Source organism: Borostomias antarcticus (genome assembly GCF_949987555.1).
Source record: "Borostomias antarcticus genome assembly, chromosome: 22".
In the NCBI taxonomy this organism is placed as follows: domain Eukaryota; kingdom Metazoa; phylum Chordata; class Actinopteri; order Stomiiformes; family Stomiidae; genus Borostomias; species Borostomias antarcticus.
The window spans coordinates 14,754,951-14,769,568 of NC_140255.1; the positions used below are offsets into that span (position 1 = coordinate 14,754,951).

The 14,618-nt window shown below is 46.8% G+C and overlaps 2 protein-coding genes across 4 annotated transcripts in view; both read left to right on the forward strand.

The window, feature by feature from the left end:
- Positions 1–7,941, forward strand: part of LOC311324010 (disks large homolog 5-like) — a 37,166-nt gene extending 29,225 nt beyond the window's left edge. For 2 of the 3 annotated variants that reach the window (XM_084456367.1, XM_084456369.1), the window contains exons 25-33: positions 230–410; positions 1,413–1,561; positions 1,667–1,837; positions 3,058–3,251; positions 3,652–3,795; positions 4,314–4,441; positions 4,682–4,791; positions 6,342–6,451; positions 6,681–7,941. In XM_084456367.1, the coding sequence (XP_084312493.1) occupies positions 230–410; positions 1,413–1,561; positions 1,667–1,837; positions 3,058–3,251; positions 3,652–3,795; positions 4,314–4,441; positions 4,682–4,791; positions 6,342–6,451; positions 6,681–6,784 (1,291 nt within the window). In that variant the 3' untranslated portion in view covers positions 6,785–7,941. The remainder of the gene's footprint in view (positions 1–229; positions 411–1,412; positions 1,562–1,666; positions 1,838–3,057; positions 3,252–3,651; positions 3,796–4,313; positions 4,442–4,681; positions 4,792–6,341; positions 6,452–6,680) is intronic. The other variant, XM_084456368.1, reaches the window with a different exon arrangement.
- Positions 7,942–9,955: 2,014 nt separating this feature from the next.
- LOC311324205 (calcium-activated potassium channel subunit alpha-1a-like) overlaps positions 9,956–14,618 on the forward strand; it is a gene marked incomplete at both ends in the record, with an annotated part of 82,718 nt that continues 78,055 nt past the window's right edge. The window contains one exon of the mRNA XM_084456606.1: positions 9,956–10,192. Within this exon, the coding sequence (XP_084312732.1) occupies positions 9,956–10,192 (237 nt within the window). The remainder of the gene's footprint in view (positions 10,193–14,618) is intronic.

Sequence of the window (14,618 nt, forward strand, 5' to 3'; positions counted from 1 at the left end):
AGGCGTCCCCCAGGCTGTCGGGGCTCTGACAGTGCGAGGTGTCCCCCAGGCTGTCGGGGCTCTGACAGTGCGAGGCGTCCCCCAGGCTGTCGGGGCTCTGACAGTGCGAGGCGTCCCCCAGGCTGTCGGGGCTCTGACAGTGCGAGGCGTCCCCCAGGCTGTCGGGGCCCTGACAGTGCAAGGCGTCCCCCAGGCTGTCGGGGCTCTGACAGTGCGAGGTGTCCCCCAGGCTGTCCGCAGGTCCACGCAGGCCCCAGGAGGCGGGGCTGGTCAGCTTGAAGAGGACGGGGGCGGATCTGGGCGTCCAGATCTGTGGAGGGAACCTGTACGGTATCTATGTGCAGAGTCTGGACGACGACAGCCCAGCCAAGGGTCCTGACGGGCTGGTGCCTGGAGACATGATACTGGAGGTACCACTTATTCTATGATTGATTGATTGATTAATTTTTTTATTTAAGAACTAGAAAAACCGCATAGTGGCTAAATGCCTCCACCCAACAATGCCAGTTGAAGTTAACCTAACTAACCCTAACCCTAACTAACTGCTTACCAAACCTAACCCTAATGTTAGCTAGCTAATGCTAATGCTAATGCTAATGCTAATGCTAATGCTAATGCTAATGCTAGCTAGCTAAAGCATTAGTATTAGCATTAGTGTTAGAATTAGCATTAGCTAGCTAGCATTATCATTAGGATTAGCGTTAGCTAGCGTTAGCGTTCGAAAGTGCCTTTTGTGATGTCACGGTGACCTTGAACTTTGACATTTGAATACCAAAATCGAATCCAATTAATCTAATTAAGTCCAACTGAACATTTGGCCAAATATGTACAAATTCTGTCAAGCCGTTCTTGAGAAATCGTGTTCAGCAGGCCGAAAACACCTTTTGTGAGGTCAGTGACCCTTGACCTTTGACCCCCACAATGTAATCAGTTAATCCTTGAGTCCAACTGGACATTTTACCCAAATATGAACAAATTCTGTTAAGCCTTTGAGATATTGTGTTCATCAGGCCAAAAACACATTTTGTGAGGTCACAGTAACCTTGAACTTTGACCTTTGACCCCCACGATCGAAACAGTTCATCCTTGAGTGCCAGTGAACATTTGTACCAAAGGGGAAGAAATTCCGTCAATGCGTTCCCGAGATATTGCATTAACAAACATCGGACGGACGGACAGACGGACAACCCAAAACCATAATGCTATCGCCTGGCGGAGGCATAATAAAAATAAAAGACAAGATTCCTGATATTTTGAGGATGAAACGTTCAAAAACTTACTTATTTGGTCCTCTGGTGAACATCAGATGACCAGACCTTAAAAACACAAAGCCTTCTGTTCATGCATCATGTCATGTGTATCACATGTCCGCCTGTCACTCAGCTCGCTGTGGCCTTCCTATCTCCTTGTAGTACAACGGTGTCAACATGAAGCACAAGACCACTGAGGAGGCCTACCTGGAGATGCTGAAACCAGCCGAAACTGCCACGTTCAAAGTCCAGCACTGTCCGGATGAACTGACCATGCTGAAAGACACGCCCGGAGATGGATTTTTTATACGGTAGCTTGATGGGATTATTAGCCTGTTGTGTTCCACTTAATTTTGCTTCTCGTTGTTTAAAAAAAAAAACAACTGTTGTATCTGTATTTTTTCTTCTCTTTCCAGAGCACTTTATGAGAGGGTGGCAGAGGTGGAGCCGGAGCTGAGCTTTAAGAAAGACGACATCCTCTACATCGAGGACACGCTGCCCAAGGGCAACTTTGGTTACTGGATGGCCTGGCAGCTGGACGAGAACGCCCGCAAGCTGGAAAGAGGACAGATCCCCAGTAAATACATGTGAGTCATCACACCCTCTGTCCTGACGCACCCTCTGTCCTGACACACCCTCTGTCCTGACACACCCTCTGTCCTGACACACCCTCTGTCCTGACACACCCTCTGTCCTGACACACCCTCTGTCCTGACACACCCTCTGTCCTGACGCACCCTCTGTCCTGACACACCCTCTGTCCTGACACACCCTCTGTCCTGACACACCCTCTGTCCTGACACACCCTCTGTCCTGACACACCCTCTGTCCTGACACACCCTCTGTCCTGACACACCCTCTGTCCAGACAAACCCTCTGTCCTGACACACCCTCTGTCCTGACACACCCTGCATAGCTGTACCCTCTGTCTATAGCTGTACTCTCTGTCTATAGCTGTACCCTCTGTCTATAGCTGTACTCTCTGTCTATAGCTGTACTCTCTGTCTATAGCTGTACTCTGTCTATAGCTGTACTCTCTGTCTATAGCTGTACTCTTGTCTATAGCTGTACCCTCTGTCTATAGCTGTACTCTTGTCTATAGCTGTACCCTCTGTCTATAGCTGTACCCTCTGTCTATAGCTGTACTCTCTGTCTATAGCTGTACCCTCTGTCTATAGCTGTACTCTCTGTCTATAGCTGTACTCTCTGTCTATAGCTGTACCCTCTGTCTATACCTGTACTCTCTGTCTATAGCTGTACCCTCTGTCTATAGCTGTACCTTCTGTATATAGCTGTACCCTCTTTTCAAAAATCCCCTCTGTCCAAACATCCCCTCTATCTATAGCTGTACCTGTGGGGCTGTAGCTCAGTTGGTAGAGTGGGTCGTTCAATGATCGAAGGGTCAGCGGTTCGAATCCCGGCTCCGACTGTCCACGTGTCGAAGTGTCCTTGAGCAAGACACCTAACCCCAAATTGCTCCCAATGAGCAGGTTTGCGCCTTGCATGGCAGCTGCCGCCATTGGTGTGTGAATGTGTGTGTGAATGGGTGAATGAGAGGCCATTATAAAACGCTTTGAATGCCACTAAGGTGGAAAAGCGCTATATAAGTGCAGTCCATTTACCATTTTACCATTTAAATCAGAAGGACTCCAGAATACCCAGTTTCTCTGTTCACTCTGTAAAAGAGCATCTTTCCAGTCTAGATCGGAGCTATAGTGTAGGTCTTTTTTTGACCTGGCTTTTCTCCGAGCTCCGTGGCGTTCTGACGCTGACCCCCCCCCTCGTTGTCCATCTCCCCCCCTCCCAGGATGGACCAGGAGTTCTGCCGGCGCCACAGCGCGCCCGACATGAAGGACGACAGCAACGGCAAGACGCTGTCAGCCGCCGCACGCCGCTCCTTCTTCAGGAGGAAGCAGAAGCACAAACGCAGCGGCTCCAGGGACGGGAGGGACCTGCTGGCTCTGGACGCCATCAGCACCGACTCCCTGCCCATCCTGGACGGTCAGGAGCTCACCGCATCACACAGCGGCCTTTCTGATTGTAAAACAGAGCCTGGAAGTCAGAGAAAAAAAGGTTTTGCCCGGAATGATTTACAGAAATGTGACCGCCACTGGAGGTTTGGCCCTGATGTCTGCAATCCTCAAAATGTGCTAGAGGGAAAAATACATCTTGTTTTGTTTTTTCCCCGTTTTCTTTTTTTTCCTTCATATTATGAAAATGAAAGTTGCGAAGGACCCACTCAATATAACAAACAGCAGTTTTAGGATCACTAAATTTGTCATTTTGTCATCAAATTCCATGTTCTGTGAGAAATGTGAACAGCTCTGAATCTTTGAAGCCCTTTTTCTCTGCTTAGTGATTTCAGGTGTACTAAAGGTTACTGTTGTGTGTGTGCTTGCAGACGGCGTGAGCCTGGCCTATCAGAGGGTCCAGAAGGTGGAGAGCTCGTCCCCGCGGCCGGTGCTGGTCCTGGGGCCGCTGGTGGAGGCCAGTAAGGACATGCTGGTGACGCTGGCCCCTGGGAGGTTCTGCCGCTGCCTGCCTGGTGAGCCGACCGCTCCGTCCCTGTCCGCTTCTCAACACGTCTGCTTCCGTTAACGTACACAACGACGTACGCTCTAGGGATGCACCGATTGCAAAATTCTGGGCCGATGGCGGATGCCGATGTTTATTTTATTTTAATTCCCCCTTTTGTGCCAGGGAAATTAAGTGTTTGGTTCCAAAACGCAGATTTTTACTTCACTTTAATTTGAAAACCATGTGTGTTTGCCGCGTTACGTCACAGATCTTCTCTGAATCTGCAGCTTGGTAGGCTACGTTTTGCAACAAAAAAAGCCGTAATTATTGCAACATAACATCGGCCACTACCATCGGTGAATGTCATTTTATTTGCCGATGGGCCAATGGCAGTCAACAAGGACAACATCGGCCGATGCATCGGTGCTTCCGTAGTACGCTCACAGTGAGAAGAGAAACGGCCGCTCACGAGAACCAGGTTTCTGCTCACTAGTTAATCATGTTGAGTTCTGACAAGCTCACGGGCTCGGGTCTCTGCGTTTTCAGAGGTGATGAAGGCGTCTCAGCAGGCCATTGAGCGCGGGGTGAAGGACTGCGTGTTCATAGACTACAAGCGAAGGAGCGGCCATTTTGACGTGACAACCGTCGCGTCAATCAAGGAAATCACAGAGCGGGTGGGTGTCATACTATGCCTTTTTTCATTTTTAAAGTGGGGTTTATTTGCATTGCCCTAGTGATCATCTTAATCAAGCGCTCATTTTGCCCGGAGTTGGTGTGTCTGGCTATTACCTATTCAAAAATATAACAGTGGGATTTCTGAGGCTGTTTCATAATGTGTGTTTTTTCGGCTTCGCGCCACCACCCATTACTCATACAAACCGAATTGCTCTTTTGTTTGTTACTCTCTCTCATAGGACTGTCACTGTTTGCTTGACATTGCGCCTCACGCCATCGAACGGCTGCACAGTGTTCATATCTACCCAATCGTCATTTTCATTCGCTACAAAAACGCCAAGCAGATAAAGTGAGTAGTTATATGATTTTTGGGAGAGGATGTTTTTGTTTGTCCTTTTTTGAGTGCTGTTGCTGTTTCTTTATTCCCTCCTGCTCTGTCTGCTTGTTTCAACATGGCGCTCCACCTGCTCTTATGTATTTTCATTGTCTTTCGGTGCACTCTCATCAATTTAACATTTCAGAAGAGATCACCGGTTCACTACCTCTGATTTCTATCACAGACGCATCAAAAGCAAATTAATCAAATTGACCACAGTTTAATCAGTGTAAAACATCCGGAAGCCAACACTGCCCTGTCAGCCTGCCGTCGCTCTGACGGGATCATCTCTGGGTTCTTTCATCTGTGAACTCAGGGAAGGTTAAGTCTGCTCAACCCACAATGAGGTCATGTAAGCTCATGGTCATAGACACACACACAGAGTACACATAGAGTACACACAGAGTACGTACACACACACATGTACAAAGAGACAGACAGGCACGTACACAGAAACACACACACACAGAGTACACATGTACAAAGAGACAGACACACACATGCACACACGCGCACACACACCCACACACACACACACACACACATACAAAGACACACACAACACACAAAGTGACAGACAAACACACGCACACATACACACCCAGGCCGTGTGAGAGCGGGGTCTGGTCAGTGCTAAGCCCCTCCGTCATCAGCTGAGTGCCAGCTGTCCGGCGCAGGGCGGGGCTTCCGCTCAGCAGCGGCGTGGGCGGCTGACAGCGCTGACCCCCCTCCTGCTGTCATCCACTAAACACAGCATGTGGACTGGTTCTCAGGCCAGGGAGAGAGAGGGGGGAGTGGGGGAGAGGGGGGGAGAGGGGAGGAGGGGGGGAGAGGGGAGGAGGGGGGGAGTGGGGGGGAGAGGGAGGAGGGGGGGAGAGGGGGGGAGAGGGAGGAGGGGGGGAGTGGGGGAGAGAGGGAGGGGGGGGGGGGCGAGGGCTTGGGGAGAGAGAAGGGGGGTTGAGAGAAAGGGGTGGATGAGAGAGAGGGAGAGAGAGAAGGACCCAGAGGGAGGTGTCATTCTGGTGTCAGGTCAGGGGCTCTCACGGTAGAGATCATCAGTCTTTGGCCGTCCCTGGTGTATGCATACAGGGCTTGCTGGTTTGGCATCATGGGGACTTCACGGAACTAGTCTGGGGCTTCGCTTTGCATTTTAGATCCGATCGAAGGCAATGTATTGTGGGTCAGAATAGCCAGAAAAGCTGGCTTGCTTGCACATTGCAAAATACGACCGGATGTAGTTGGACATCCTGGTATTTTTGCCATACTGCATGTGACATACTATGTATTGGGACATACTACAGTACATCCCTTTTTGGCATACTATATAGTATGGAAGTATGCGATTCAGAACGCAGCCCTTGTGAATGGAAACCAGGCTCTGTTCCCTCAAGGGGAAGAGGGAGGTCACATTGAACCTCCTAAACCTCCCAAGTGAGATATACTCTGTGTCACTTCTTTCCAATGAACTGAAATATCAGATATTCTACAGTATTATGTTTACAACTGTCCCTCTCTCCACTCAGAGAGCAGAAGGATCCTCAGTACCTGCGGGATAAAGTCTCACAGAAACATTCCAAGGAGCAGTTTGAGATTGCACAGAAAACGGAACAGGATTACAGCAAGTTCTTTACAGGTGCGCTGCTTAACCTTGTTTTTAAGGGTGCCTGGGGCTCTTTCACATATTTGTGAGGGATAACTCACCCCTTTCCACAACAATGACTTGGACCTTGGGGTGAGGCTGCAATGCTTACCACACTCCAGCTTTCACGGGGGAGGGTCAGGAGACTGTGATGGAGCGAGGAATGACATGGCGTTGACACCGCCTCTGTTTCTGATTGGGAAATGCTTTGTCTGTGTTCCAGGTATTGTCCAGGGAGGGAGCCTGAACTACATTTGCACTCAGATCACGACCATTGTCGACCAAGAACAGAGCAAAGTCCTGTGGATTCCAGACGGAACTCTGTAGACGTGTCCTCCCTGCCCAACGCTCCAACTTTAGGAAAGGTTACCATGTATGTTATAATGTACTTATCTATGTATCGGTATGTTATAACGTACTTAACTATGTATCGGTACGTGTTCAAAGTGGGCGACAAAGTTAACTCTACATACTGTTTCAACGCAACACTTATATGTGCAAGATCAGGATTGTGACAGCACTGTCGTTTTCCTCACCGCACGCTTCCTGGACATAATCCCACTACGATAGTGATGCTGAACTTCAGATAGAGATTTGTTTACACTAGTATTTAATGTAATGCTTACTTGAATGTTTTTTCCCTTAACTCTCAGCACTCCTATACTCCCTGTGTCCTGTACTCCACATGTCAGAACAGGCTGACTGTGATGACGTACTGGAGGCGTTTAAGCTACAGGGTTACCATGGGGACAAGACTTAATAGAATGGACCACTGTGTTCCTCTCTTTAGTTTATAACTTCCTGTCATTTAATTTATCTAACCAAATCAATGACGTTGGTTATGAACCTTTTTGTTATGATAACAATGTAGCAGTTTAGTGAATAGGAATGATTTTTTGTTTTCCTCGGTTTGTCATATGATATACTATTTATAGACAAGAATCTCGGGCAAATTTGCATGATTTAATTCATTTTTTGTTGTTAGAAGCAACCCACATGCCTTTTTGTTCTGCAATGTATGAATGAAGCACAGTTAGTTCCTGGTAACGCCATTTCAGTCTGCAGTCTTTCCTTACTATAGGCTATTGTGCCAAACATGTTCTATGTGCGGTGTCAACCTTTGAATGTTCGTGACACCAATCAATCTATGTTACAGGTACTTCAGTTTCACCTACCTTACAAGAACATCTAGACGTGTATCTGTACTGATATTCCCAACATTTCATTTATTTTTTCCTAACGGGCCTCTTCCTCTGATTTAAAAAGGGATCTTTCATTATTACTGTCTCTCAGTTGTAGAATATTGTCTGTCAATTACAAACGGTAAACATGAACTCATTTAGAGTGTTATGGTGTCCTGTTGGCACTAAGATTGGGTTTTTAGAATGACAGTATTTCATCGTCTCATGCTGGTTAAAACTGAGAGGTATTCTAAAGTTCGGTTCAACCTTGCTTCAGACTTATTTGTATCAAATGATATGGAGAAATAAATACAGTGACTGGTGAAAGTGGTCGGTGTGTAATGGAGTTATACTGTATTGTCAGTAGCAACAGTTACATAATGCTCAGAGGTGTTCAGTGAGTGTTAAGCCTACCTGCTTTGTTTTCTCAGGTCTCCTATTGATGCCTTATGCCATATTCATAGAATCATGTTATTGACATGTCACACAGCAATTTTAACAAAATACATGATCATATCTGATGAAGGGCCAAAAAGCATTGTATTTACGGCACTACAATACCATATAAACTGGGGGGGGGCGCAAAATTCCATCAGGTGTAAGTTAGGGGGGCTCCGGGGAAGAAAGGTTGGGGACCCCTGATGTAGGCTAGTCGTTCAATATGTAAGTGAGTGGGCTTCTCGCAATATAAAAAATGGTGCATAATATAACAAGGCCAAATACCCTAGCAATGTTAATGAAAGTAGAAATAAAAAATAAAAAAAATGGATACGCCCTATGATTTGGATCCCTTCCAAAATGTAATGGGTTCTTCCTTGGCCCGTGCTACACCCCTCCACCAAGTTTCATGAAAATCGGTCAAGTAGTTTTTTTCGTAAACCTGCTGACAAGCAGACAAACTAACACACACACACAGCACCGAAAACAACACCTCCTCCTCCTCCGGACCTCGGCAGAAGTAACCGTCCTTATAAGGGGTCGCATACACAATACAGTATGTAGGCTAGGCTACTGTAGGCTATGCTGTACATGGTGGGTGTGGTCAGTAGGCTATAGGGAGTCTCTAGTTGGCCCCTCATTCTCTGCTCACAGAAAGTGGCAATCAATACAATGTTCGGCCACCAGGGAGAGTAAATCACCACAGTAAAGAGTTGAAATGCTCCATAGTTAAAGTTACACATGACTCTTAGCGGATGCGTTTGCCATGCCATATCCGACAAACCATAATCCGTTGAAGTAAGCCTACATTAAAAACACTTTTGTAATAATGACAATGCACTTTGCTATTTACCTTGGAATGTTAGATTCATTATTGGGGGGTGGGGGGCACTATAGCTTCATTATTTCATGGCAATTTCGTTTAATGAGCCTAACCGTAACTCTTACAACCGTTTCATCATATTGTTCTACTTGGACACCTGGTAGCTTGGGAATGAGACAGCTTGAGCTCATATCCAAGTGAGATATTATTATTTTTTGACTGTAACAGGTGTCCTATAGCCTAGTTGATAGAATGACGCCACAAGTGTACTCATGACCATTCCTATCCACCTGTCTATTATTATTATTATTATTATTATTATTATTATTATTACGGACCTCGAGACGCAACCGTCGGTCTGATAGTTGATGGCTCCACCCCCGCTACCTGTGTATCTGCCGTGCCATCTTCATCTCCCAGACACATCTGACAGCCGCTATCAGCTGGCCGCCGCCGGGGAAGCAAGAAGATCGTGCTGAACATTATTGCATAGTTCCTCCAAATGACTAGGCTACAAGTATAACCGAGGCGCTTCTGTAAAGGAAAAGAATCAAACTGCGGCCGTAAAGACAGAAGTAGGGCTATTCAACAGTGCGCGCAACATAGACCGTACGGAAACGGTTCTTTCGGTCACCAAATAAGAAAACGTCCACATTTTGTAGTTAATTAGGCTATACATTTCCTGGTAATAGCCTGCTGAACAATTACTCCAACATAAAGGAAAAGGAAAATAATATCTGCATAATCTTTTTTCCAGTAGCCTATGTAATTGTGCGAAGAATTCACAGGGACGAAGGTGTCATTTTGTCACTGGTGTGAATGAGTGGTGTAACGGGTCCCTGTCCAAGTCTCTATTCTCTCAAAGTGAAGTTTGTGCGTCGCTGGGAACAACCGCGTTCTACCGACAAAACACGCATGAAGACGCGCAGGAGGAGGTAGTTGAAGCAATATGGCTGAGCGTCTGGGCAGGGGGCGCAGGCTGGAGCTACCCAAAGCCTCTGGATGCTAGCTACCGACAACGGCAACAGCTCCCTGGACATCGGTAGCAGCAGAATAATGCCGAAAAACCGAAATAATTTCAATCCGGACTCGTCCTCTATCCATATATCCAAGATGCATGTAACCATCCCGTTCTCCCCAGATGTGCCCTGTGACAGCCACGGTCAGCGCATGTGGTGGGCATTCCTCGCCTCCTCCATGGTCACTTTCTTTGGGGGTCTGTTTATCATACTTCTATGGAGAACTCTCAAATACATGTGGACCGTATGCTGCCACTGCAACGGCAAAAAGAAGGTATGCCGCCGCTCGTTATGCGTCCATAATTGTTAACTATTAGTTGCAGAAATTAGATTTCTTAGTTATGTAGCCTAGTACTTGGGTGCTTAATTGAATTCATAACTGGGGTCCATTATCGTATTGCCTTATTGCAGGAGGTCTGATTAGAAACAACAGAGCTATCTGTCCATTACCATTTTAATCTTTGTACTCATAAATTATCGTGTACTAATAAGTAGGCTAACAGTATTGAGCACACGTGGAGCACATGTAGCCCACAGACATGCTGTGGCACTTGGAGAGACCCAGCATAGCACTGCTGCTCACGACACCTGTTGTGTAACTAACTCAGCTGGCTGTTTCTTCTGTTGTATTTCTCAGACCAACTTGTCAGGGATAGTCTGTGCTAGCCTAGGTCTGCGCCATGGACTGTAGAAGAGCTCTTAATCAACATGCTGCTATTGGATATGATAAGCACATAGACAATCACTGAGTTTTAATAGTTTGCTTTCAGAAGAAGTTATATTTTTACTTGACCAACCTTGTGCCTGCTGTGCTAGTGTTGGGCCAACAGAAATGTGATATATTTAAAGGGATATTTTCTAATTTTCTGCTGATTGTTTGTAACATTAAATAATAGCATAGTCGCTTTAACGCCTTGAGTTGACAGGCGTCCAACAGTCAGGAATAGTTTCACCCAGCCCAGGACACACTCACAGCTGCTGCCCCGACACACACGTCAGACATTGTTGGATGTCAATGAGGCATTCTTCAAAAGCATCATCACATGCCAGAATGATACGTACTGTACTGTGTGGATCAATTACACGTATTCCAATATGGAAACACTCCACACAGTAGGGAGTGTCTCAGGACTGTGTATGCCATGTCTGGACAGAATAGTGTTCATCACTTATTTTTATAAACGGTTTTAATCAAAGTTAACTCTTAATTTCCAAATTCCGGCTCTGGCCTATCTACTTATCAACAGTCATCTAGATTAGACATATAGATACTTTATTAATCCCCAATGAGGGAAATTCCCTTGCAGCACATAAATACAGCAGCAAAAAAACAGTAAGAGACACAAGGGCATAAACAAGAGCATTACAAGACACGATCAACACTTGAGTTAAGTACAGAAGAAAACAATAAAACCAGAATCTAAAATGTCAGTTCAAACCAGAACCTAAAAAAGACTGTGGCATCTCACCAGTCAGAAAATCTAATGGATGAAGGTTGCATTGCTGTTTGCTGAGTTTGTTTATCTCCTCTGATATTGTGTGATACATCCTAATGGCTTGTCAGATTCCAATGGTTTGTCACTGAAGGTGAAGTCCTATTCGAAGCAAAGTGCATTTTCTTTTCCTCTTTCTTGGGGCAACAGAGGAAAAACTGTGACACCACCACCCGAGATATGGAGCACACCTGCTTAGTAATCTCCTACGCTACTGAAGGTGCATCCATCTCTGAGACACGAAGCAGGAGAAAGACTGCCAAAGGCTGTGTGAAGAACAGAGCCCTGACTTCCAGTCAAATCTCTGTTGACCTCCAGTCATATCTCTGACATCCTCCAGTCATATCTCTGTTGACCTCCAGCCATATCTCTAATGACCTCCATTCATATCTCTAATGACCTCCAGTCATATCTCTAATGACCTCCAGTCATATCTCTAATGACCTCCAGTCATATCTCTAATGACCTCCAGTCATATCTCTGTTGTCCTGACCTCGTCATATCTCTGTTGACCTCCAGTCATATCTGTTGATCTCCAGTCATATCTCTGACAACCTCCAGTCATATCTCTAATGACCTCCAGTTATATCTCTGTTGACCTCCAGTCATATCTCTGTTGATCTCCAGTCATATCTCTAATGACCTCCAGTCATATCTCTAATGACCTCCAATCATATCTCTAATGACCTCCAGTCATATCTCTGTTGACCTTCAGTCATATCTCTGTTGACCTCCAGTCATATCTCTAATGACCTCCAGTCATATCTCTAATGACCTCCAGTCATATCTCTGTTGTCCTGACCTCCAGTCATATCTCTGTTGACCTCCAGTCATATCTCTGTTGACCTTTAGTCATAATCTCTGTGGACCTCCAGTCATATCTCTGTTGTCCTGACCTCGTCATATCTCTGTTGACCTCCAGTCATATCTCTAATGACCTCCAGTCATATCTCTGTTGATCTCCAGTCATATCTCTGACAACCTCCAGTCATATCTCTAATGACCTCCAGTCATATCTCTAATGACTTGCAGTTATAATATCTCTGTTGACCTCCAGTCATATCTCTAATGACCTCAGATGTCATACCACTCCTATCAGCCCCGTCTGGTTCGACCACTCAATCTCATTCAACTACACCAAACTAGTCTACTATTTATCTGATGGCGTAGATGTAGTGTAACTATTAAAATATGAATTGTGTATTTCTCATTTAGATTTTTACTATGACTACAATAAACCAGACAAGGAGATCTAGACCATAATGAGATGAGTGCAGTAGCGGTTCTAGACAGTTTTACCTGGGATGGCTACGGGTGGCATGGGTTCCAGCTGGGGGGGACAGAGGTCATCTCCCCATACAAATAGGATGGCTACTGGGGTGACAAGGCCTTTATCAGGGGTGGCGGCTGCCACCCCCTAGAACCGCCAATGGATGAGTGTGCCCCCACATGACAGCACAATACAGCAGTGCTCAGTTTGCCCATACTGGTGGTAAGTAGCGCTTCCCTTTGAACCCTACAGTCAGTCATTACCCCACTGATTACTTCTGCTCTCCTGCGCTGGTCATCTGCATATCTCAGTCCCACCCTCATCTGTGTTCTGTTGAGGGACATAGAGAGGGGGAGGAGTTACATCATCTACAGTTACATCTATCAACCTGCTGTCTGACCAGATAGGCAGGCAGCCATTAGAGTGACTCAGAGGAGTGAATGCGCTCGGCTACACCTCTGTAGGCCTAATACACACACGCACGCACGCACAAGCATGCACAAACACACACACACACACTCTCTCTCTCTCTCTCTCTCTCTTTCTCTCTCTCTCTCTCTCATTGCTCCATCTCTTCCAGCTTTCCCTTCTGCTCTCCTCTTTTGCATTTCTCTCTCTTACTCAGGTCCCATCCTGAATCACACCCCCACAGAAGCGGCGTATCAGGCAGGCAGGCAGGCAGGCAGGTGGGTGGGTGGGAGGGTGGGTGGGCGCACGTGGACGTACATATCATGTGAATGTGTTTTTTTTTGTTGTTGTTGCTAAGCAACTAGCAAAGTATTTCATTATGAGAGAAAACCTCCCTCATGCAACTGTCTAGGCTCTGCCGGCGGGGAGGAACACCTCCCGCTCCCACTGCCCTCCCCCCCCCCCCCCCCCCCCACTGCAAACATGGGGCTTTTAGCGTTCGTAGATGGGTGGCGGACAGTCTGTTTCCTCCACATTGTTTGCAGCCAGTAGCCCGGCGCAAACCTGAGCGTCCCGAAACAGGGGGGGGGGGGGGGGGGGGGGGGGGGAGTCCTCCTGGCGCTGAGCGGGCCGCCGGGGGTGTCGGTCGTGCTCCGTCGCTGCGTCCATCCGTCCGTCCGTCCGTCCCTCTCCGAATTGAGTCCTCACCGCAGGCGGTTTCCCTCGAGCTTTCTGGTGACAATCGATGAAACTTATTTGTTGTGAGATGAGTGAGCTAATGAAGGGCCATTATCCACCCGTAAGCATGACTACTGTACCAAGATGGGAGCCAGATACTTTAGTAAGCCCTGCCAGTTTTGAGATGCAAATGGTGGCAGGCTCACTGTAGAACAGGCTCTTCTCTGGCTGGTGTGTAGGCTACTGTACAACGGTGTTGGTGGATACCATGGATACGAGGGGGACGCGATCCATTGTGTGAGGACAACGCTTGCTGATTATAGCCCGCTAATAAGAAATGTCGCGACACATTTAATGATAAAAGATAGTAGAACAACTACACGTTCAAACCTCCCATGGGAATTAACAGGAATTAATTGGAATGAATGGGAATAAACAACATTTCCAGTTTATTCCCATTAATTCCCTTTATTTATCAGAAATTCCTGTTAATTCCCATGGGAAGTTTGTGAATATTCCCAGAATTCTGCAACCCTAGCCACATTGTCCTTTTCCTCCAGGGAGCCATTCAGAGGGCTCTGGTTGTACAGTACCTTGAGTGATGCACCTCCATGGCCCCATGGCCTCCACTAATCAATGTACACATCCTGTAGGATGACTCAGTCTGTCTCGAGATGAGCAGAGGGGTGTGTGTGTGTGTTGGGGGAGGGGTTCTGTCTGCCTTGTGTCATTGTCTGGACTAGAAATCGGATCCAGAATCATAAGCATGCAGTCACAGACATAATGTATTGATTGACACGTTGTGACCGTTGGTAGTGTAGATTTCCCTTAACTGACAGTTAGCCACTCAC